Source organism: Seriola aureovittata, chromosome 19 (genome assembly GCF_021018895.1).
Source record: "Seriola aureovittata isolate HTS-2021-v1 ecotype China chromosome 19, ASM2101889v1, whole genome shotgun sequence".
In the NCBI taxonomy this organism is placed as follows: Eukaryota; Metazoa; Chordata; class Actinopteri; order Carangiformes; family Carangidae; genus Seriola; species Seriola aureovittata.
The window spans coordinates 19,390,001-19,415,762 of record NC_079382.1 but is presented as its reverse complement, the minus strand read 5'-3'; the positions used below and the strand labels follow the sequence as shown (position 1 = coordinate 19,415,762).

The following is a 25,762-nucleotide window of genomic DNA, read 5'->3' as shown; positions in this document are numbered from 1 at the left end:
TAGAGGAGAAGTCAGAGGATTACCAAAGTCATTAGGTTTCATCCTCTGGTGACAATGAATGTCTAAATTTAATGGCAATACATCCAGTATTTTTGTGGACCACCATACACCCAACATGCCGCATGGCCAAAAGCAATTTAAGTACAAACACACATACACACACTGCGGTTTATTTTGAGTCAATCCCACATTCAGCGTTCTGCTGTTGGAAGTAAAGTAATCTGTGCATTTCCTGCAAACAGGAGACTTTTGTTCCCTGACTTCAGCCTCCCCAAAGGCAACATAAGTCCCCTGTTAAATCTGCACCAAGCCCGAGGACAAGCGCTGCCTGAAGGACAAACTCCGGGAAAAGATGACTCACTTGAATTTCATACTACTACTAATCAGGGGTTGAGGGTACGAGGACACGTTCCACACATGCACACTAGAAAATATGAAGTGGACCTCCTGACAACAAGAAGCACTGCTTTGTTTATCTGTACATCTGCCTGAACAAGAGAACAGTGTGTAGACACAGAGTCCTTGCAGACCCTCTTGAACTTGGGCAGATGACAATATGTTACATCACACCTATATGTGGACATGTGGACGGGAAAAACCGAGAGTTTGTCTTAAGGAGCTGGAAGGACAAGCATCTCCAGAACGAAACAATGAGACGGACGTAACATTGAATAGCAATGTAAACACTGATCAGAGCTGGAAGACGCCTTTAGATCCAGGAAGTTGCAGCAACATACAACAACATATAGATATACACCGTTACAAGCAAAAGCTGTGCACTGAAAATGTTAGCACCATGTAAATTTATCAAACATAGAAACAGGCTACTCATAATTCAGACAAGTGCCTCCTGTGACTGTAACACTGCTATATATTATATTATTGAATTATAATTACTGATACATGATTAATCAGCAGCATTTTATCATTATAGTTGGTCAGGTTGGAGCAGAGCTAATTTAAATATCTTATATAGTCGTGTGCATTGTAATCTGTAGCAGTGCATCGTGTTTTATTTGCTCATCATTTCTTTTGCTTATAAAATGTTAATCTGTAAATTATATTGTGAAGGGTATACAGCTGGCCAAATAGAAACACCACCAATAAAGTACCTTTATTTATACTATATATAATAAAGGTGCTAACTGTAAGTTTTGCTATTGCTACATAGCTAATGTTAGCATTAAAAGCTGTTTACAAGTTCAGCATCAAACTTCAATCCTTCACTCACAGGTAGCTGTCTCCAGTGATGAAAAGCAACGCCAATGTTAACTCTTGACTTTATCACGTCTTTTCTTCTGTTGAAGTTAGCATGCTAACCAGCTAGCCCACGATAGTGACTCACTGTAGACTCCAATCTGCCCTGTAGATGTAGCGCCGCTCAGAGGGCGTATTATAACCTCTTGTCTTGTAAATGCAACGATGGCCAACGCTCTTGTCAAGCGACAATCATCTGCTCCCGGCAAGAAACAACAGTAAATGTACATCAGTACACACAATCCACATTACATGACCGTTATTAAATAACTTATGTAGTTAAATCTTTGTTAAGGACTAATGAGCTTGGAGCTAAGTGTCAGATAAGTAAGAAAGATGAGAGAAATATAGAATAACATCAGCTTTATTATTTAATTTGTGGTAAATAACAGAATTTTGGCTCAGCTCAGTGACGTATGGCTTAAAATTCTATCCTTATTTTTGTTTGTTAACCAAGATAGATGTTAAAACGAAGCTAAAACATGTACTTTTGGTTTAATCCATCACTAAATCTCTGGATGGAGCCAAAAGAAAAGAAAGATAGCTGCAAAGCTATAGAAGAGAAAAGACTAAGGGGAAAGAACAGAGGGAGGAGCGACAGAGAGAGGAAGACAAGCAGACAGCGCTGATGATGAATGCCTTCACTTCTCTCCGCACAGCCATCTGAAGCTGTTTACAGCCACTCTACCCACAGCAGATGGCCATTTATTTTGTATGGCAAGCTTCCAGTCGAAGCGTTTGTTAACAATGGCCCGATGCCATTAGATCAAAGCTAATAGTGATCAGATGGCATTTTTATGGAGGGGCCGTCATTAGCGGTGTCTCCCAAAAGCTTGACTGTCAATAAACGGCCGCTGTAAGAGGGATGGATGCACCAAGTGCTTATTGATGACAAGACTTGAGCTAAAGTGGATTCAATGGGCCCATATTATAGGGTCTATAGGAACTCCCAGCACTTCTCTCTTTTTAAAATCAATTCTTATTTGTAAAGAAAGAACATTGACATTTGGCTTCTCTCTTTAAACAGACAACAGCATTACGTCTTTCAACTGCAGCTGCAACTGAAAGCCTTCAAGGTTTCTCAGCCTGCTGTTAAAAGTGTTTCTGTGATGAGGTTTCTATTGGACAGATGTAGACTGTAATGATGCTCATGCAAGTGTGGCCATTCCCAGCACCTATTCCTCCCTGCGCCGGCTTTACCGGCCGAGTCAAATCAACCATTGTCTATTTAAAGGAAGGCTTCGATTGTTCCCTGCAGGCTAATGGCTCATCCCCACGTCAGGCCCCCCGATGCTCTGTCTCCTCCCAGGTTAACCGTGGTAATACTGAGACTGCAGGGGCACCATGGTAATAGTTTTTCTGCATGGCCATTTTAGCACAACTACTGACAGATGGTATCAGAGAGGGTATTTTGATTACCAACCATGTCTCTTAGAAATTATGTTTGTAAACAACTTAAGGGCAACAGCAAATACATTTCGAAGGAAACGCCAGAGAAAGAAGGTGGTTTTTGTTAAATGTAAATAAACACATTGTGACTGACAGTTAACTTTTTCTGTATTAAACCAGACTACAATCTTTCCCCAACCTTGAAGAAGCTATTTGTAAGTTTTTCTATTGCTAACATTAGCATTAACAGCTGTTTATTTACCAGTCCAGAAGAAAAGTCGTGAGTTCAGCATCAAACTTCATTCCTTTACTTACCAATAGCTGTCCCCAGAAGTGGAAAGAAACCCTCTTGTTTTGCTTTCTTTTCTACCACTGTTTTTCTTCTATTGAAGTTAGCATGCTAACCAGCTTGCCCCGGCCCGGTCGGCCCATCTCGTCACTTTCCGATACCGAGTCACTGTAGCCTCCAGTCTGCCCTGAAGAAGTAGCACTGCTCAGAGGACGTATTATCACTTCTTGTATTATAAACACAATGTTGTCTGAAGCTCTTGGCAAGAAAATGACTTTACGCTAACGTTGGCTATATAGCAATCGCAAAACTTATAAATGGCTCCTTTTAAAACAAGCTTAACTTAATCTGGTTTATCTTTACTTAACGCTTATTCCTAGAAGAGAGGAGGCTCTGAGCCTCTCTTCTGATTGGCTGACTGTTTTCTGAGTGATCAAATAAAAATATAACAGATTTCAGAAACCAAATCCTGTAAGTTTGAATGGTGGGTCCAGGTGGGCGGGGCTTGGGGCATGGCTGAGAGTGGTGACTGCTTTGTTGTGACATCACAAAGTTACAGAAGTCCTGATGGTTCGTTTTAAGGCTCAGTTTCTTTCAAAGTATCAATGTAGAACCTAGATTTGCTTTATAATCGAAAAAGTCACAGAAATCTCACTTTATATATTATACATAAACATTTTCCGCCTATTACTTTTGCAATTCATGCACTTTAAGACACCTTCACAAAGTGATCGCATCACAAGCTCTAAGTGTTGTTTGTGTTTTATTTTCTCTGTGAAAATTAAGTTTTCCAGCAGAGATCAGTACAGATCAAAATATTATTATTACTCCCTGATCTCCATCATAGAGAGTTTCCATGTGTTAGTTTCTTGCTTACACAGCTGTTAGTTCAGATCCCTGCATAAAAAACAGGAACATCAGGTCACATCGAAGGTGCTTCTGCATCTTGTGTAAAGAACGTGTCGATCAAACACCTCATTATTTTACGAATCATTCCTGTGAAATTATTCAGTGCGATCCGCCACACTGACACCTTATATATCCAGCCATCAAAAGGCACAAGTGACGAGCAGGCTGATTGTGCCTGACTGAGTCTGCTGTGTGGGCAAGTGCATGTGAGTGAGGTGAGCCTGTGTGTATACTGGTGTGTGTGCAGTTGTACACAGTACACTGTACCTGCTGTCACTGCGTTGCAGTATACACACATCATTGAGATGAACGCTGAGCTGGCCTCATTCTGCCTCCTGACTCATCTCACTGCCGAACAAATGGAAAAGATCATCTGTTTTTCATTTTGTGCAGAGACTCTGATGAGATTGTTTCCTTTTTGACTGACAACAGACAAATGTGCAACATGTGCTTTCAATAAGAGAAAGTGAAGAGAAAAATATGTTGAATGTGAAATCAACTGCTAATTAGAGAAAACTGCAGGTATACTTTTGCTGCCGCTGTTTACCTCACTCTTCTCTTGTCTTTACTTCTCAAAATGTTTTTTTTCATTAGTTAGTATAGTGGAGAGAAAGAAGTGAGACAAGCGCACAACATGCATGGAGGTTCCTAGTCATATCTGAGCCCAGGATGCTGCAATTACAAGGTACATATCAGCAGGACATTGAATACACATTCAATTAGTCCTAGATATCTTTTGCAAAGGAAACAACAGGGTTTGTGTTTGAGTTTTTAATTTTATTTATTTCCAGAGGCTAAAATTAATCAAATTATACACAAATAATAATGATAATTAATATGCATTTTTTTGTTCATTGTGCTCTTTAGGACATAAAGGAAGATGTAATTATTTGTTCTTTATTTGATCAAAAACTGACCTCTTGCAAGATGTGTGGGAGGATGAAGGTCAGATGAATGTCTGCTTGAGTAGGAGTGAATCTATGAATGTGAAACAAAGACAAAAAAAGAGGGATTTAATATAATAATGATACAAACAATTTCCTTGATTTATATTTGGCATAAACCAAGATTTACAGATCTGTGGTTCATTATGAATGTTTTGCCAAACTGGATTACAATGTTCACATGTTCAGATTAATATGTATATGACCTGCTGTATCATTAAAGAGTTTATTAGGGTTATTTTCCCATGTAAAACTATTTTTCCAGTCTCCCTCCCTCTCTCTCTCTCTCTCTCTCTGTATATTCACAGACCTAAAACCTGAATGTTTTTGATAAAGCACAAACACAGTCAGAGGAAAACCTCAGCAGCAGCGGCAGCAGCAGTGGTAGCGTAGCGTCTCTTTGATGTCTGACTGAAGTGATTATTGTGCTGCATAATGAGACTTGCGCTGACCTTTGTGGAATAAATTGGCTTTATTAATTCAACAACAAAGTTATCTCAGAGTTTGTGCAGCAAAGACTAGTTTATCAGTCGTTTCCCCTCTGTGTGTGTGTGTGTGTGTGTGTGTTCTATGTGATGTGATGTGCACAGATGTGTATTGCCATGGGAACAAATGGACAGTTCACTGAGGGCAGCTCCCTTGTCCTCAGAGGGTAATGGGATATGATTCAATTTTTTTGGCAGAGCCGCCTCAACACGTCCCGTTCACTTGGTCTATCTGGAGCGTGTGTGATGACAGAGGTCGATTTATACTGTACTTTATGTAAACAAAAAAAAAACACTTGACAGGGTTTGTCCTCTGAATTCTTCCCGCCACTCAGTCATTGTGAGTTCTTGTATGTTTTTAAAGCTGCACTAGTAAATATCTTAATAACAAAGGATGAAATGACGTGTGTAATGTGAAAGGTGTCACTCATAGTGACGAACCCACCGACAATCATCACCAACTCTGCAGCTGAGACACGCTGCAGAGCCTTTTAGCCTCTTTTAGCTCATTGATTTCACTCCCATTACCTTGTTTTCAACTGTCATCCAAACTCCAAACTAAAATGAAATGTTTGTAAGTGCCATAGGAAATGACCCATGCAAGTGTTATCTACGGTGGCCCAGACGGATCAACTCAAGGCAGAAGCCACAACACGAATGCAAAAGCACTGAATGCATATTAAGTCACAATGGAAAGCAGCAGCGGTCCGTCTCTACTATTACTACAACAATAAATATGAAAATGAAAACAGTATGACAAAAGTGCATAAAATTCGACACACTTCAGCCTGATTTTCAGGATGGTATTGATACTTCATTAGTCCAAGTGTTACATCTCAGCTCTCCGTTTGTTCATCCTCCGGTTCGTTTGATCATGTTATTGCATTCGATCCCAAAAGACTGAGGGAGTGCAGCTCCTCGTGTCCGGTAGAGCTTTCTAATTTCTTCACAGGCCCTTGATTATTTTTTCATTTTAAAAGTAAGCATGTTGCATTACATTGTTACATTATATTTTTTTTATATAATTATAATAATACATTACCATGGTAGTGATATGAATTATTGAACATACACAAGGGAATCTTGTGACTGAATTTATTGATCTTAAACTTCAAGAAAGAGAAAAGTTAGAGCAACGCTGAAGGAGTCATTGTAGTTACACGTGTGTGTTGTTGCAGCCAAAGACATGAAAGGATATGAGAGTCTCAACATGGTCACACATTGTACAGTACAGCTCACCATCACAACGACAAAGCCAAGACAGTTTGTCAGACTGTCTTGGCTTCTTTAGGTCCTGAGTCTACAACATCTGCTGTCGCTCAAATCCTTGACACAAAATCAGCAGCTGTGACTGAATCCCATTTAAAACATCTCATCTGATGCGAGCAAAGTGAAACAAGAGCCGGATCCATCCCCATCGTTTAGACACGAGGTCCTGCAGCCAGAAGATGGAGCTGTTTTCTGATAAATAACTCAGACCCCTTCTGCCAGGTGAGAGAACTCTACCACCTCCGGTCACCATCACATATACTGTGAGAGCTGCTACATCCTGATTTACCCTGTTTGATTCAGTATGCAATGGTGTTTTCTTATAACATCTGTGGATGAGAATGTCAGAGTGAAGCAGTTTCACTTTAAAGTGATGAACATTAGCCTGTCTGCTCTCGGCGCTCTACAGGCAGCTCCTTCCACCTCATTGGCTTGGTTTTTGCTCTGATGTGCGTTTTCAGCTGTGAGATCTTACAGGCTATAGACGAGGGTGTGTCTTTCCAAATCACGTCCAGTCATGTTGAATTCACCACAGGAGTAGAAACATCTCAAAGACGATCAAGAGAATTAGGAGGAAATTTCAAGTAAGTGAGATTAAGAGTTTTTCCTTTTCAAATGAATTTGCTAAAACTTCTAAGATTCTGTTTTTGTTTTTGTGTCTTTTCTCTGTCATTATGGGATACTGAGTGTGAATTGATGTTGGAAAAAATCTGTGCAAAAGGTTGAAGCATGCATGGTGGATCAGTGGTGAGCATTGTCGCCTCACAGCAAGAAGCTTCTGGGTTTGAACCTGCCGGCCCATATGGAGTTTGCATGTTCCGTCCTCCGTCGTCCAAAGACTGTTGTTCGTCTCTATATGTCAGCCCTGTGATAGACTGGCGAGCTGTCCGGAGTGTAGCCCGCCCTCGCCCAACGTGAGCTGGGATTGTATGTGTTGTAGCAGGTTTGTTTTTATGATGACCTAACTCTCCAGTGACATGTGAGAGCAAACAGGTGGATTTCTCTCTGCTGCTCAGAGGGTCTGAGTTATTTGGTGGAGAACGGCTCCACCTTCTGGCAGCAGCAGGACCTCGTGTCTAAGTGATGAGATGTACTCGGCACATGTGGATTCAGTCACAGCTGCTGTGTCATTGATTTGAATTGACATTTGATTCAGCACCTGTATTAAAATAACACCAGTTAAAACTAAGACGAAGGATGCAGAGGGATGAACAGACTCTGATCTCTGATGATGGCGCCGTGCCTCTCAGTGACTTTCTGGACTCTATATATTGTTTCCTGCTTTATTTTGAAACCATTTTTCTCAGGTGTCTGTTGTAATTATCATTAGACAACATCATCATATCTGATCTGTTCCTGTAGAACAAACTCTGTGACACTCTGACACTTGATAACTAATCCTGTATCTATATTCAGGAAGACAAACACAGGCAGATGTAACGAACTCACACAGGACTGTATTAACATCTTTACAAGAAGTAGTAAATGCACAAGGAGAGTGGGGGTGGGGAGGGGAGGGGTAGGGATGTTCTTTCTCTTTCTTCCTCTCCTCCTCCACCTTCTCATCGTCTTTGTTCTTGTTCTTTTCTTGTTTTCTCCTCCCTTTTCTTCTGAGCCAGTGTCTCCTCCAGCTCCGCCTCCTCCACTCTCCTGCTCCAGTCCTCCTCTCTCTGAACCAGCTCCTGCAGGTTCACCTCCAGTGCTCCACACCTGGCCTCTCTGCTCTCCAGCTCAGCCTCTTTCTGAGCGAGCGGGGCCAGGATGTCAATGTGGGCTTCGGTGCATTCCTGCCTTTCCTTGATGTTCCTTTTGAGGAGTTTGTCTTTCAGACGGAGCTCCTCTTGGAGCTGGCTCTCCACCTGCCTCCGTTGGTTTTCCTGCAGGTCCCTTTTGTCCTTCAGAGACTTGTTCTCCTCCTTGAGAGACTTGATCTGGTTGATCGCAGAGAGCAGGGCGTCTCTGAGGCCCTGTACCACTGCATGGTGCTGCTCAAACTGCTGTGGCTCGAAGGACTGAGACATACAAACATACTAACACTGTCTAACACAATCTGTACAATTATTGAAACAGTTGAAATCTACTTTAATCTAAGAACAGGACTCCACAGAGAGCAACATGTGACCACAGATAACAACTCAAATTCATACAAATCCTATGAAAACCAAATACCTTTTGACACCACAGTGTAATAGAAGTGTTGGACTTATATTTTCATAAAACCTTATATTATTAGAAATGCTTCCTCATATTTTGCTTGTAGTTAAGTTTGTTTTACTGGAGATTATTTTGTTGAAAATGTTTGGGTCAAGGTTTTAAATCAGGTCTTTCACAGGAGACTATGGAAGCCTACAGGGGACTATATTCAAATGATAAATGAAAATGTAATTCCACATTAATATTATCATTTTCCACATGTGTGCATTTTATTCGAGGGAAAATTTCAAATGAAAATGCAATAATTCAATGAGGCTCTATGACGGTATTAAAATGAAAATGGAAAAGCTGTTTTGATGTTTAATTTCCACACTCATACCCTGCTGTACAGTGGACAATATTCAAATGTTTCAAATTCAAATTTGAAAATTAAAATGCAATATAAACAACTGAACCTAATTTTCCATGTGTGCTTGGTTAGTTATTTATCTTTTCTCCATCTTTAATCCATTGATTGGAGACACAGGTGTATCTGTCTGTCTAATGTGTTTTGGCATTTAAGAAGAGAAAAAGTTGCACATTTCTGCCCAAGAAACTGACTGTAATCATCAAATCATCATTTCTATTTGTTTTTCCAATCAAAAAATATTCAAAATACTGTACTTCTTAATGTGGTTTACTGGATATGAGAAATTGTTCAAATTGTGATGCATGGGCTGGACAAGAGAGGCACAGTCCTAGATATAAGTGTTTCTCCAGGTGAAAAGAGAAAATCTTACCTGGTGTCTTTGTCGGTTCATCTTAACTCTAAGAAGAGCCTTAACAGTGACAAAGAGCAGTTTGTATTTCACAGCTGAGGTTGAACAATAGACGTTGCTGTAGAGCCGAAGACACGTCGGATACAATTGTTCACGTTATAATGAGGAGACAAAGATATACAGGAGATATGTTAACATATAATAGCAAATGGTTGGGAAATGAAGAGTTTCTGAAAGTACAGGTTCCAGTGACGTTATGATGTCAGAGGTCAACAGTGATGATGTCACAACTGAACGTTCTCATGGTGAATTCTAGATCATCGAAGTTCTAACAAAAGCTCTTACGTGTTAAGAGCTTGATATTGTTTATAGGGGACAATATTATTTTTATACTTTTTTATGAGTTTGTCGTATACTATTATTTCATTTTGCTAACACGTCAATTTGCAATGCTCATCCTTATTTTATTAAGTATATATTTCTTTATATTCCGAATGTGCCGCTGTAATATGATTTCTAGACTTCCGCCTTCGGCTACCGCCACCAGATGGTGCCATTTAGTCGCCCACGTTGAGCGCCGGTGGCAACCTGAAACCGCCCACAACACGAGGACCCGTGACGTCATATCTCAGCGACGACACGTCTTCAGATTGCACCATGGCGGAGGCTGAGTATGTATTTGTTTATAAACCTTTATCTAAGTCCATCCGTGCTTTCTTCACGTACATCTGTATTGTTTCGACTCTGAACAATAAATATAAGTTTAATTTATTCGGTCTCGACCGCTATTGAGATGATTAGAGGTAGAAACATGAGATTGTACAGAGCCTAATTTCACATGGGACAGAGTGTACCTTCACCGACACACCGCTAGCGTGATATTTTGAAAAATATTTGAAACTATTAATGTGGAAATTAAAATGGCAGTCCTGTAGCAGACGGCTTATGTGCTGTATGTTTTTATGTGTTATGATTAAATGACATTTTCACGCAGTACGAACTCAAATCTGTCAGCGTCAAAGTTAGTAAACTGGATAGCTGAAGCTGAATGCAGCTAATTGGTTCTGGACAGAGATGGCAGCTTTCTTTAACGTGTTTCATGGGAGCAAGAAGTCGTAACGTTTATTTTAGGATAGTAAGTTGAACTTGATGAACAGCAGCCACTTGCTGATTATTTCATGTGTTTGTCAAAAGCTGACCGTGTTCTTGTATGCTCGTGTTACCAGGTCAAAAAAGGTGATCAAGTTAGTTCCTGAGTATCTACTGAAGAAGAGGAAAGCTTACCAGGCCATTAAAGCCACACAAGCCAAGCTTGCACTTCTTGAGAAGAGAAAGGTGAGTGACGATGTTTTCCCTTTGGTTTATTAAAAAAAAAAAAAAAAAAAAGTCAAGTATAGAAGAATGCATTTGGTCTGGATGTAGACTTGATGCCAAACATAGACAATCCAGCATCTTGGTGAGGCGTTTCAAGCAAAGCTACAACCTGAGTTTGATTGTTTTGCACAGCAAGGAGCTTCTGTAATGGTTCAACCACTCACATGTGAAAATCTAGTGTTGTAGAGCATTTTGTAGCTGCCACATCTGTTGTGTGTGTCAATACTAATGTTATTATAGTAATATGCAGGTAAATGTATGCGGGGAAGTGATCCATTTTCATTTCAACCAAAAATAAAAGAATTGCTAAATCACGCATATCCTCTGAACGGACAAGACTGGATTTGAGTCTACCCATCTGAACAAACTGTGTGTTTTTTGTATTTTAATATCATTCCAGGTATCGAAAGGCAAACCATTGAAATTCAAACGTTTGGAAGACTTCTTGAAAGCCAGCCACAAGAAGCATCGTGATGAAACTCGCATCCGCAGAACACAGCACAGGCCGCCTGCCCCTCTGCCTCCTGCTAAGAATAAGCTAGCCTTTGTTGTCCGCATCAGAGAGTGAGTATTTGACACAAGCTTTGAAATAAAAATTCCCCCTCCATATTAATGGTCATGTAAAAAGGTATGCTAGCAATTGCTGGAAGTGGTTGTAAATGATTACTTCCATCTGTGCAGAGGAGTTCAGTAACTCTTAAGAACATTAATGGTAAACTTGGTATCTTTTTAGGCAGCGTAGATCATCTACATCTCCCTTTAACTTATCCATAATGTATGTAAAGTCAGTACAGGTGGAATGAGTAAATAGGAAGCAACCTTTGGGCGACACCTTGCTGTTTTTTTGTATGTATGTGCTTAAGGAAACTTGCGCATAGCTTCTTTATTTCAAACTGAATGAAGAAGAACCATCTTTCTGCTTCACGGTCTAAAACTTGTCAGGGTCCAATTCATAAGTCTGAGATGAAATGTTTTTGCTTTATTACACCAATGACATGCTTAAAAACACACAGTCACAGTTGGATAAACATTGCTTATCCTTTCCTGTAAGGATTAAAGGTGTCAGCCCCAAAGTGATGAAGGTGATCCAGATGTTGAGGCTGAGGAAGATCTTCAGCGGGGCCTTCGTCAAAATCAACAAGACCTCCGTAGCGATGATGAAGGTGGTGGAGCCCTATGTGGCCTGGGGGTGAGTGATACTGACTGTTGTGCTTGAGTAAATCAAACTTTAGATTAAATTTGTGTTGTTGCATATTAAAAAGGTTTTGTAATCTTGCCAACAGGTTTCCCAACTTGAAGTCTGTTCGTGAGCTCATTCTGAAGAGAGGACAGACCAGGATAGGCAGGAGGAGAGTCCCACTCACAGACAACGCCTTCATTGAGCAGCACATGGGTAAGTGTCTACAGCAGTGTGATGGAGCAGCGGCACAATGATAGCAGGGAACACCACCAACGTGTGCATGTAAAATTTCTGCAGTTGGTTAATTGCAGAAAGTTTGAGGAACAGCAAAGGCAGTTGTAGCGTTAAAATGCAAAATTTAACTGCACAACAGCTGCTAGCCAAGACTACAAGGAAAGTAATGCTTGTAAATCATTATCCGTGTTGTATTCACCACTGGTTCTCGAGGCTGATAAGAGCCAATCAGGAAGCAAGCGTGTGTCTACAAGTCTAAAGTGTCTGTTTCTGCCGTCCAGACTACAACACAACCCTGTTTTCAAACTAAAAGGGGCACCATGTGTGTTTTAGAACTAAAATGTATTAGTGTGGATGTAGCCAAAATGTGTGCTCACATAGTTGAAGGTATGGGCGTAAAGGTATAAAATACCACAGCATATTATAATGCCGAGATTGAAAAGTTGGAAACAATGTAATGTAATACTGTTAATCTCTCATTAAAGCACCTAAACAAAGAGAGGATTTCAGGGGAGACCACCAGTAAAATCGGCTTCTGTATCATTTCACTCGCTGTGGTTTCTGTGGTTGCCACGGTCACACAACGAGCCATGGTGGAAAGTAGAAAAGGTTGAACCATCATGAACTCGGCAGCAGCGGCAGCAAAGGGCTCGCAGCAGTCGTTTTTACACTGAAAACAACGGAGGAAGCAGCAGAAAGCTCTCATTGTCTGAAGCATCTTTAGGGCCACTTGGATGCCCCACGCATTACTATTAATGTGGTGGATTTATATAACGCTGAGTAAACTGTGAAACCAGCATGCCAAAGTGATAGTCATTTACTGCGGAAATTGAAGAGACTACAGTATATATATATATATATATATATATATATATATATATATAGTAGTAGTATATTTCCGCCTGTTGTGTTGGCACTTGGACACCTGGACATTTCAGAGTGAGCACATTGAAGGCTCAGTTCAACAGTGTTGGATTTTTTTGTCACACAACGATCCAAAAAATCTTTCCACGCCGCCATCCATCCCATCACTTACCTCCCTCCCTCTTGTTCCTCAGGTAAACACGGCATCATCTGTCTGGAGGACCTGATCCACGAGATCTACTCAGTCGGTAAGGGCTTCAGGGCAACCAACAACTTCCTGCTGCCTTTCAAGCTGTCAGTGGCTCGTCACGCCGCCAGGGATAAAGCTGGGCTCCTGAAGGACCTGGGAAACCCTGGATTTCGTGGTACGGACATTAACACTATCATCAGACAGCTGAACTGAGGAGAAACGCTTGCAAGATGGACACCCAGCAGCATCTTACAGGATGCTGTACTTCCTGAGGAGCAAACGCCACTGACAACAAAATATTTAAAATTTGTTTCATTGGCAGAGAAGCTCGTGGGCTTCACCCTGTACACACATTCTCTGGTTACATTCTCTGGACACTGGGAGATATCAGAAAAGTGGAATCTTTTCTTCAACCATGTTGTTTTTGTTTTGTGCTCATGTTTTATAAAAAAATATATATAACGTGGTGCCCCTGACAGTGGACAGATGGAAGCAGCTCTATGGTGAAAATGCTGTATGTTTAATTAGTACATGTAATATTCCTCAGGTTGTCAGAGGAACGGATCAATACTTTCTACATATCCAAGGACAGGAAATTGATTAATTAGGATGAGTTGTCCTACGTGCAGGAGCCACCAGCCCATCTACAGCAAATTCATTTGCTGCAGTCAATAGGTTTCAATGTGAAAAGGGGCAAAAAATCTGTTTAACACTGATTCACTGATTGATTGATTGACTGTTGTACACTTTGTTTTTACAATAAACAATAATATTCAGTACTTTTGCAGTGATACCTACAATATTTGATACACAATGAGAGGAAGACCATTCTCCTTTTAAAAGTGAGTGAGGATACTTAAAAAATAAAAATGCCATGATGAGTTTTTGTTACTTATTTCATACGAAGTGCAGTGAAAAGTAAAAACCTGAATCAAATCAATATTTGGCGACCAGCCTGTTAAAACAGCACCAAGTGGAGTCTGGCCCATATACTTTCACATTTGGGCAGATTCTGGCTGTAATCCTCCTGTATTGTCTGACAGCCAGAACATTTTCTTTATGTGCAACAGAATTGATCCAGATGTGGAGCTATCATGCTGTATATGGGCCAGATTCGGGCCGCGGAACCAGGTGTCTATTATACAGCAGGAAACAAGAATCGTAGATCTTGTAAATATCTCCCTAAATATGTGCCTCAAACTTTTGCACTGCTCTGCATATTCAGTTGGAGCTGATGGGGTTACATTGATGAGTAGATATTGTGGTACACTGTTGTCACTATTCATTCAATGAGACACGAGTCATCAGCTGGAGGAGGGGGAAGAGATGTGGCGACCTATGCGGCTGCGCTCACACGAATGCGCACTGGGAGAAATGGAGGATGGCGTCGGGGATGCTCCATGAAAGTCACCGATGTATTTTCTGAACAGGATGAGAATGTTTGCCGCTGGACAGATGTGCGCGCTGGAGAATATCCCCGTCAGAAAATGTGCTCTCACTTGCTCTGGACGTAGAGGAGAAGAGGTAAGAAACAGACGGTGTTTCTGTGTGACGCGGGGGCGAAGGAGCTACACTGTCACTGTATCTATTAAATCAATCAGCAGCTGTTGTGCTAATTTAGTACACGATGACGATTTCCTCAGTTCCAGCGCAGCCGTGGACAGGCGTCACCGGATGAACCCGGTCCCTGTTTTCACTGCACACACATTACAATGGCACCGCTGACATAATCTCGAGTGACTCAGCTGCAGCGTTTTAATATCACCTTCAATAACTTTAGGATAACTTGCGCTCACAAATCCTTGTTCCAATTAAATATGATTGGGAGTGCCAAAGCACGTGTTGTGCTGCCTTCAGTGACGTAGGAAAGGTCGTAATTATGATGCAAGAGGTCAACTAATGTCAAAACCTACAGTCCTACCTACAGTATTAGGACAGTGACTCGTTTTAATTCTTCAGTATATTACATTTTAAATGAAAATAATAGATGCTACATTAAAGTGCAAAGTCTCAGCTTTCATAGATTTATGTCAGTAGATACATGTGAAATCAAACAAAATCATCATATTTAATATTTTGTGAAAATTCCTTTGCTGTCAATGACTGAGTGAGGTCTTTGACCCATAAACATCACCGGATGCTTTGTTTCTTCTCTGGTGCTGCCCTCCCAGGCCTTCACTGCAGCAACCTTCACTTCATGCATGTTGTGGGGCCTCCCTGCCTTTAATCTGGTCTTCAACATATTCAGTTCAATGTCTGATCACTCAGCCAGTCAATATTTAACCTCCATGAAATCTCATTGACATCTTAGGTTAATGATGAAATGTTGTCTAATGAGTTTTAATGCATTGAATGGCTGAATCTGAGCTCACATAATGCTCCTGTAAATCTCGGCATTGATCCTGTTGTTTCCATCAGCAGTGAAATCATCAATAAATGCCAGTGAGTCAGTTCCATTGGCAGCCATACATACCCAAGCCGTGACAGAACCAGTCATAAAGAGGTTTTTCTTCATCATGCAATTGAGTCAGTCTACCAGGTCTTTTCTAGTTTTCCCCTGCGCACCTTCTTTTTTACCCAGCTGTTGATTTTGGCAAAGCTTGATATTTCTCTAACATAATTTTGCTTTTTTTGAGCCTCATTATTATCGACTACACGTGCATGGTCACTTCTTTACTCCTCATACTGACAGACAGTTCCACCTCAATCTAATGGCAACTCTCACTCTTGTGCATGAACTAACATTGGAAAAACAGTTGCACAAGAGTGGCCAAGTGTCCAGAACATTTACAATTTGGTCACTGTGTGTTGAAACAGTTGGATCCCACACACAGTTCTTTCAATATTGATGTAAACGTACTTAAATGAATGCTAAAACTATCATTTTAATGTAGTATCCATTATTGTAACTCATACTGAATAGCCTAAAGAACAACAAATATGTAACTGTCCAAATACTGGTGTGGACTATGTAATTACAATGACAGGAAAACGTACAGTGACTTGACTGTTCAGTGGGAATCCTCTGTTTTCTGTCTCACATAATGACAGGGTTAAAGCAAAAACCATCGTAAATAAGAAAATCAACCATTATTACATGGCCTAAGTAAGTGCTTTTAATCAAAACAATTCAACTCATAGGTGGGGCGATGCTTTTTACAACTGAACGCACGAATTTCGTTTATACAGAAGTGAATGCGAACATCTAGTTTACGCGGGGTGCCTGAAGGCAGCATCCAATCTAGCGTCAAGGAGAATGGGCGGTCCGTTTACGCCTGACCACGAGAAAATACAAATGATGGACCATAGCAGTAGTATTTGGACAGCGAAGGGTGATCCAAGGTAAGACACGTTAGCTACTTACTGAATTCAAACGATATTCTCACGATAGGGACTAAAATGTTTGTGTTTCCTTGTCACCACGAGCGCGTAGGTTTACCTGTTATCAGTTTAACGTTGCTCCACGCGGTAGCTGAGAAAGTTCGGGTGGTTGGGCAACAGTGACATGTGGATGAACGGTTAAATATCAAGTAGGTTTTTATGCTTGTGTTCTCTATAGTTACCGTTTATCCATATTGTGAGAGTATGTAACCTTGCTGTGTTAATAACAAAGTAGTTAGGTAATGTCACGTCGTGTTACGTTAACGGTCAAATGTGTAAACGTAAGCCGGTTGGGCTAGCTCAAACGGCGGTTGAAATGAATGACTGGTCGTAGCGTGTGGGGACTAATTAGCCAACTGTGCAGCAGGTCTGTCGATGTTCACATTGCCTGTTAGAAAATGAATAAGTTTCTTAACCTTAAACCTTTTTTTTTTTTTTTTTATCATTCACGTAGATTTTGACAGTTTAATTTGTGTTTACGCTAAAGAGACATTCTGTTTGAATTCACTATCAGGCAACATCCTTAACCCTTTCCTGTATAAAGCCAATATTTACCTCTTGGTTTTAACGAACCTGTTAAATCCTAATACCATCAGAGGTGCTGCAGTGAACCTTAGGCCTTTTTAATAAGCCTGTCCCACAAGTACAGTATATGGGCTAATAACTGAATGGTTTAATATAATTATTTCAGTTTGTCTGTGAAACATTAATTATCACTGTGTGAAACATTTACTACACAACTGTATATAAAACATTGCATTTAGAATGGTACAAATAGATGGTTTAAAAATCTTAATATGGTCAGTATCAGCACCAAAACTAACCCATTATATCAGTCTGCTGCATGACCATAAGCACATGTAGTTATGTCCAAAATATCACTCTATGATTGGGTGAGATGTCATGAGACCATAGAAATGTATCACCCGTCAGAGGTTTTACTGTACTGTTAATACAGTTATAATAATTTAGCTTATATTGCATGAAATATTGTACATCAATGATCAACACCTCTCAGACATTATTGACTGCTTTTCCGCAGCTATGAACCAAATTTAGTTGTCTAATATGAAGAATCTACTTCAGGGCACCGATTGCAACCTATAGATGTGAGCATTTCTGGTAAAGATCCACTGAGCAAATTCACTGAGAGTCATATCCACACAACAGTCCACCTCACCCAGAGGTAACCCTGAAGACTTGTGTGAATTTTCTCAGCTCATCTGGAGAAGGCCACGCTAACCTTATCTGCTGTGAGAAACTATCACATCTCCTGCAGGCTAATGATTACACAAGCCTCAAGCAGACACCATTCTCCTTTGGTATTATCTGATGTCTTGTAAACAATTGTCACAAAACACTGACGCACTGTGAAAACACCCGTGCATTACACTGTCTTTAAGAGCAGATAACAGCCCATTAATCAGAAATTATGATTTCATATTCCACTAAACAGCAGCTTTTTATCTTTTGTGCTTGTGAAAACAAATTGTGATGCTTCCAGTTTTTCTACCTCACAGATCACAGTCTGTGATGTAGGTCGTTGTTTCACAGAAGAGGCCATGGTTCAGCTGAAAGTTTAATGATTACTCAAATTATTGGCCTTTTGGGTCACTTAGATACAAGCAGAGCAATCTGCTGTGGGTGCAGAAACTCCAGTAATTGACAACAGTAAACCATTTGTGCCTGTGTTTAAGCATGCAGGTTGCACACACGTGTATTTTAGTTAGTGGATAGTATGGCATTCCCCGCACTGCCTTTTGTGTGTGATGATTGATTGAAACTAATTTTTGTATTGATTAAAATATAAGTCTGGACACATTTCTTTGTATTCTCAAATGTCTTATTGTACTATCCTGTAAATGTAAGTGGCATTCAAATTGATGTTTATAGCCTACTAGCAAAAGAAAGTGATTAGGGATGGTGTTCAATAATATTTTATGAAATCCAAATCCACTTATCAAATCTGAACTCTTTTGCATCACTCATTGAACCTTTTTAGTTGTTTGTTTGGTTTTCATTTCACTCAGTGTTGTAACAAATCAACTTGAACTGCTTTGTGTAATAAAAGATATAACTTTATATTTAAGAATCTAGCTTCTTCTGATCATGTTAATGGAGTGTGATAACTACTCTGTGCTGTCCATTAATGCCATCCTCATTCAAAATAGTGTTAAAAAAATGCTAGAATAATAAATTCTCCACTTCCAAACCCAGCACAGCCGTGTTTATATTGGCTGACCAAAGGTGAACTCTGACCTGCTTACCTGCTGGTGCAGCTGGAGATCACAGAAAAACAGAAACACACATTTGAATTAGTCATTTAGGCTTCAATGTAAGTGAGTGAGAAAGATCGTACGGCACGTGACCATGACTTAAGTCTTGAACCATGAATTATTTTCTCTTGTAAAGCTGAAAAATACTGTTTTAAAACACCTCTGATGAAGTATACATTTCACCTTTGTGTCACTTGTCCAAGTTTTTTCTTGTGCGACATCGTCTTCACCTCGTTGTCTTGTGCTCAGCTGTAATGGGCTCATTACAGTCCAGTGAGGTTGGAGGGTCAGTGTTATGTGACTGTTGGTAAGAAACCACAGGTGTAGTGGGGTTTTTTTTCAGCCAACAATGAGCTCATTCCACATTTGAAAACAAACTTCGACAAGTTAGATTTATGTTTTCTGATCACAACCACTTCCCTGAGTTTTTCTATAAAACCGTCCAGGACTGTCTCATCCACAGTGTGGGAAGTAGTCCAGAACAGAACCAGCAGCCTGCTATGTTTATACGAAGAACATCTTTTCAGCCAAGCTGCTTCTATTGATGGCACTGTTAGTCAGTCAGCCACTTTGGTTCAGATTCAAATATCTCAACATCTACCAGATGGATTGTCACAAAATTTTTCCCAGACATTAATGTTTCCCAGACAATGTCTCAAAATGTGGTTTCAAGTGAAATGTCTTAGTAATGTAGCATAAATATCCATGTAAATGGTAAATGGACTGCACTTTTACAGTGCTTTTCTAGTCTTATCGCCCTAAGCCACATTTCCACACACATTTTCCCCTACACATATGTGCTTTTCTACCATACACGCACATTCAGACACTGATGATACATCAAGGGCAATTTGGGGTTCAGTATCTTGCCTAAGGACACTTTGAAATATGGACTGGATGAGCCAGGAATCGAACCACCGACCTTCCGATAGTGGATTAGGATAAATCGTTATAACTTTGAGGATCAACTGTGTTTTTCCTTTTGTGCCATCATTTTGTTCAGCACTTTGGTTTATGACCAGATAGCGTGCTAACATGCTAAACTAAGATGGAGAACACTGGAAACATTATTACAGCATTGTCATTGTTAGCATTAGCATTTAGCTCTAAACCCAGCTATACCTAATGCAGCCTCAGTAGCTGTTTTATCAAACTGTGATTGTGTGCAACTCTGAAATGAGATTAACCTGCTGCTTTTTAGTACTTCTCTGGTTCGCCCATTTAATACCCGTTAATCCTGTTTGAGGGTGGTTGGTTATCTGAGAATGAACAGATATGGTTTACTTTGAACTACATTGACATGCTTTATATAGCACTAGCCTCATTCAGAAATCATATGTCAGCTGCAAACCTTCCCATGCTCTGCCAGCTCTCACACCATCAAACAGCAGGTTTTTTGTAATTACCACCATTTACACACAAGACGGGGGTGTGGGGATAAACGCACCGACTGCTTCATGTGATGTACAGTCACTGTTCCTGTGTTGCCAGGCAACCATGGCCTCAGTGACCTCCTTGTGTGATGTTTTGTGATGCTTGTGACACAACCATCACCTATTATTCATACAGAGAGCCGGGCCAAATATTAAACACAGGCAGTATCACACCTTGACTTAAATATTTTTGTCTTTCTTTTGTGGGAAACAGTGATGAAGAGCAGGCAGCAGCATGAGTGAAAAGAATCTGCATCTACCTGCTTTAATTGAAGATGCTTAAGCATTGATTAAATGTGGGAGACTGGGTGTTTTGATGTCGCTAGATGAAAGTGATAAATGTGGGTATTGATTGTAGATTTCTTGTGTTGCCCTCTGTGTGGGGTTTAGTGGTGAAATAATCAGTGGCTTAATCAATCAGTCGACTGACAGAAAATTGACAGCTGATTCTGACAGTTGATTAGTAGCTTAAGTTTTGGGCATTTGCCATGTCTAGCTTCTTAAATGTGATGACTGGTTTCTTTTCTATTTCATCCAGGAAGAGAAAGTGACATGACATGATTTAAACCAGGGATAGTGCTTTTTCTTGATCTATGGTGTCTTAACCACTTGACTGCTGCACACAAGAGTTGTTCCAATACTGATACTGCAGAAGTAGCTGGTTGATTGTTGCCCGTTTTGCACTTGTGTGGTGGCAACAGATCGCACAGATCTAGTGAAATAGGCCTCGGCCCACTGGTGCAGAAGCACATTGCTAGCTGTGAGCCATGTTCCTTTTGTGCTGAACATTCCCAAGTATTGTCTTGTGCAGCATGCCATTAACTGTACACTATCCAGAGAGGAGAAGCCTATGGGGCTGTTGTTAAGTACTCTATTGGAGTAAATGTAAATCGAGTGCTCAGTGGCCCACACCGTGTTATACCAGCTAGAGTGAAGCTGGATGCTTTTTTTCACTTTTCTTTCATTCAGTATGCTGGCCTGTATTTTGGGAGTTTTGATTTGTGGTAAATCTTAAACATTAGACTGTCTGTGCTGTTAAGTTCACTCGAGCTGATTGCTCTGAGGTCTGGCTGTGACAAAGGGCAGTGCATGGCGCACTCCTTTTAAACATCCAGACTCCAATGTGACCTTTGCATGCTGCGACTTCTGGTAGTGTTTTAGTTGGGAAAACAATTGAGACCTTGAAGGAAATAAAACATGACAAGACAGACCAAACTGGCCCAGGCAGGTACGATCAGCCAGTCACATGATCTCTATCAAATGAAAAGACCTGAGTCATTGAAGACCAGCCAGAGAAGGAAGTTATCTCTGATTTAACTGTGAAGGATTTTCTGAATAACTACTGTTATTTTATTCTTGGATTTATAGTTATATCTAAATGTCTATCTTACTGTTCACTCATACCTTGTAATGATTTGACATTACCTGTATTCTACATGTTAAATTTAGAGATTCCACACTCAAATTGTACTATAATGTCATAAGGTGTCCCATACCTTAATTGTGTAAGCACATGTCAGTTTGGCATTTTAAGTAGCTTTACTAGAGTACAATATCCACAGGCCCCCACTCTGTGAAGCTGCTGGGCTCCTTGTTCTAAGCATGGGAAGGATTTTAATCCAAGGGCCCTTTGTAACTTGTCAGGTTTGAATGCATTTTTTCACACTGATGCTGCCCAGTTTAGAAAGGCATCTTAACAGCAGGGTTTTTTTTGCCCAACAGTGTAACAAATCCTGTAACTAACAACAGAAGCAAAGGTTTCTGAGGAACAGCAGACCCCTGCGCACGCTCCTGAAAGGCTGAATTAACAAGTAATGCAGCAAATGTTTAGTTAATTTAAAAGAAGAAATTTAAAGGACTAATGGAGTAGTAATGGATTTTTATAATGAAAAAAAACATCCTGTAAGTGGCTGCATTTGACCTGAACCAGTTGCTTCTGTTCCCAACCAGTCATATTCATGTGGATCAGAGATTATCTATAATGATAATGGGATTTAATGGGGTCCTATGTGTTGGCCAGTGCTTGATCAAACCAGCCCAGAGTATCACACAGACAGGCAGTCAGTGCAGAACACCGCTTCTATTTGACGATCACACATAAAAACATAATCTCACACACTCACAATCACACACATGCAAATCCACGCATAGTTTCATTTTGGTTCCTACAGTTACAAAGTTGCCCAAAATGGCAACAGCCAAACGTTACAACGAGCAAGAGTTGGACTCCGTGGCAGCGCCCCGAGATCTTTGGCCTCCTGTCATTTGAAACAGTTGCCCTTCGCTGCCATTTACAGCTGCCAGCATGTGAACATGGTTAGTGAAGTGCCTTTCTGGAGAGCAGCTCAACAGTTGTCCACGTGCGTGTGAGCAGAGCTGTAATCATTCCTGATTTTCATGGGTCGCCCTGACACTCTTAGTAAGTGACCTTGTGCAAAACAAAAATGTCTTCACTAGAAATCTATAAAACATGAATCAGAAGCAGCTTGTACATTTATTGCTTCAGTTTACTGCACTGCAATTTGTCTTTTGCATGTTTGATGAAGACTGTATTGGCTGGTTTGGGAAAATCCAACTCCCATGAAACTGTGAAGCTGGTTTTATGTGTTTATTCTCAGATGAGCAGTGGAGGGGAAAAAACGGTCCTCTATGTCGACAACAAAAACAATCCCCTAAAGTGAAATCTGAAAAGGACTAGCATTGTGTGTCTCTTTTAAAAACATAACAAGGGATTGGGTTTTATTTGTTTAAAATGTTACGCCTCAAAAGATATCAAAGTTCTGTTTTTGTAGAGTTTCTTCAGGTATTGAATCATTTGAAACAATATTGTGTTAGGTCTCTTTCCTCATGTATTTTTTTTTTTTTTTTTCAGGTTGAGGTAGAGCTCTCTCCTGTCTCTCCAGTGATCATGATTGCGGGTTTTGACTGAGATCTCCTCCTCCAGTCTGAGTGTGTGTCCGCCAGCAGCAGCAGCAGCAGCAGCAGCAGCAGCCTGATCTCAGTAGGTGCAGTAAGTCGATATTCTTCTTTGTATCTTTTTGTAAAAGACTTTGTTGGAATTTTGTTTTCTCTGACATGTTGTGTTTTGCAATTTGCAATTTGTCTTTTATACCTCAAAAAATTACAGTTGACATACTGTGACAGTCGGAAGAAGGTTGGGATTGGAAATGTTGTGGTTCGATTTTAATCAAAAAATGTTGCTTTTAAAACAAATAAAGTAAGTTCTTTTCTTATCATTTTTCTGCCTCCACACATTTTATCTTTGAACTTGCGTCAGCTTTGTGCAGTACATGTGACAATAAACAGCATGTTTTAAGCATTTTTATCAAAACTTAGCTTGAAGCAACATCAACATCAGACTTGTTTTAGATAATGGGAACTTTTTGTCACTCATGTTTCCTCATATTCTTTCAGCCTTTCATTAAATCTTTCTGTGACACAGTTTCTCATCAGGTCTCCTTTATGAAAACAGAATCTCTCTTTTAAATCCAATACTTTTTCTGTCTCAGGGGCTTTTTTCAGACTCAAAATAAAGCAAGGTTGTATCCCAGTTATCTAAATATGTGCAAGGTCCTGAGCAGAAACACCCGTCAGTCTGTTGTGACTATAGGAAGCACCAGCTTTGACTGTGATAATCTTACAATTTGACTGATGCCTGTTTTTGCCAAAAATTGAAATTTTTGATTTAAGCTCTCTGATTACAATAAATATTAGAATTTGATCATATGGAAAATACATTTACAGACAAGTGGATGCTTTTGATACCATCAGCAGTAATTAGCAAGTGTATCACACTGTTGCTCCACGCTGGTGTGATTCTGCTGTTGCAGGTACTATTGGCACCGATACAAAGGAATATGTTTAATTACTAGTTGCAATGACAATAAAATCTGTTAGCATTAAAAATATATTACTCTTGTTCTGCTGTTTCTCCAGTGACTGTTAACGAGGATACTTTAGTCAACTTTTTAACAATCAAGACCTGGCATGCTGCTTCTGTCACTGCACAGTGCAGCCCGTTCCCCGAGTCTTTAGCTAGTGTTAGTCTTTCCACATGCTCGCGTATGTAAGGGTCCACTAGTGTGCGAGTGGCGTATGCACCCTCCAAGTTGTGGTGACGCATGGCCACCACTTTACAAGAGCACTGTTGTCAGTCCAAACAGACAGTTCAATAAGAACAGCAGCTGTCCGTGTGAACGTCCCCAAGCAAGTATAAGAGAAAAGTCAACCTGACCTCATCCTCATGTACTTTCTCTCCTTGTTTTTTCTTCCTCCAGCTCTCAGCGGGTCTCCCTGCTGGTGAGGTGCTCTCTTTAACATTGTGATCAGCCTCCAGAGGCTGTGCTTTCAATGGCTTTCACTGCACTGACGCCCCACATCTAGCGTCATCATGGGGGAGGTAGTCCAGATGCACTTCACCACCGTGGACTACGTCATCTTTGCCCTGCTGCTGGTGGCCTCAGCTGGCATCGGCCTCTTTTATGCCTTCTCTGGCGGGCGCCAGCGCACAACACAGGTTAGATGCTTTTTCCTCACAATACTCACCTAAGTTTTACCCTATCATGGCTGACACCAACATGTTGTTCACCACAGGAGTTCCTGATGGCGGACCGCTCCATGAGCTGCCTGCCTGTGTCTCTGTCCCTGCTGGCCACTTTCCAGTCCGCGGTGGCCATCCTGGGTGCTCCGTCAGAGGTGTACACCTTTGGAACTCAGTACTGGTTCCTGGGATGCTCCTACTTCCTGGGCCTGCTCATCCCAGCTCATGTTTTCATACCAGTCTTCTACAGGCTGCGGCTGTCCAGCGCCTATGAGGTACACACAAGTGGAGAACTAACAGACGACAAGCACACATAGCTTGACATGACTGTGCCACTGTGGTGGATTTATGACCTGTTAATGTGTTTTTAAAGCATTTCTTAATTGTGATGTCCTCTTTCCTCTGTCTGCCTGTTTTTCTGTTTTACACTCTCAGCACTTTCTTGCTTCTCCTGTCGTCGTCCTTCTTACGTATGATCTCAGAGCTCAGTTTCCTTATCTGTCCTCTTATCTGCGTTATCCTTGATATGTTGATGTCCAACACAAACGCATGTTCTTGTCTCGAGACTCATTGTCTTTAAAGGGTTTTTATCTCCTGCCAGACTGACTGTTTCTCTCGTGAACCTCAAGGACACTTATCAGTCATTTGCAAAGATCCTGAACTGACAGTTCTGATCCTGAGAGTACATGTCCTCAGCACTAACCATACAGACTCTGAGATGATATATAATCGGCCTTTTGATTTTGTTTGTTCTTTTGTTTTTGTTGTTTGTTTTTCTTTTTTTGTTTTTGTTTTTACATTCTCTCCTCTCAACAGTATCTGGAGCTGCGCTTCAA

The 25,762-nt window shown here is 40.6% G+C and overlaps 2 protein-coding genes across 5 annotated transcripts in view; both read left to right on the top strand.

Annotated features, from left to right (window-relative positions):
• The first annotated feature begins 9,977 nt into the window (after positions 1 to 9,977).
• On the top strand, positions 9,978 to 14,075 carry rpl7l1 (ribosomal protein L7-like 1). The gene is made up of 6 exons (XM_056405358.1): positions 9,978 to 10,125; positions 10,681 to 10,789; positions 11,229 to 11,392; positions 11,880 to 12,017; positions 12,112 to 12,221; positions 13,301 to 14,075. Exons 1-6 carry the CDS (start codon positions 10,112 to 10,114, stop codon positions 13,507 to 13,509), a joined length of 744 nt encoding a protein of 247 aa, XP_056261333.1. The 5' UTR covers positions 9,978 to 10,111; the 3' UTR covers positions 13,510 to 14,075.
• Positions 14,076 to 14,671: 596 nt separating this feature from the next.
• Positions 14,672 to 25,762, top strand: part of slc5a6a (solute carrier family 5 member 6a) — a 21,014-nt gene continuing 9,923 nt past the window's right edge. The window contains exons 1-5 of one of the 4 annotated variants that reach the window (XM_056405342.1): positions 14,672 to 14,820; positions 23,259 to 23,387; positions 24,664 to 24,902; positions 24,980 to 25,201; positions 25,743 to 25,762. The exon at positions 25,743 to 25,762 is cut by the window's right edge and continues 46 nt beyond it. In XM_056405342.1, coding sequence (XP_056261317.1) covers positions 24,777 to 24,902; positions 24,980 to 25,201; positions 25,743 to 25,762 — 368 coding nt within the window. In that variant the 5' untranslated portion in view covers positions 14,672 to 14,820; positions 23,259 to 23,387; positions 24,664 to 24,776. Of the gene's footprint in view, positions 14,821 to 16,563; positions 16,639 to 23,258; positions 23,397 to 24,663; positions 24,903 to 24,979; positions 25,202 to 25,742 lie in introns of those variants that run through there. The other 3 variants (XM_056405344.1, XM_056405341.1, XM_056405343.1) reach the window with 3 other exon arrangements.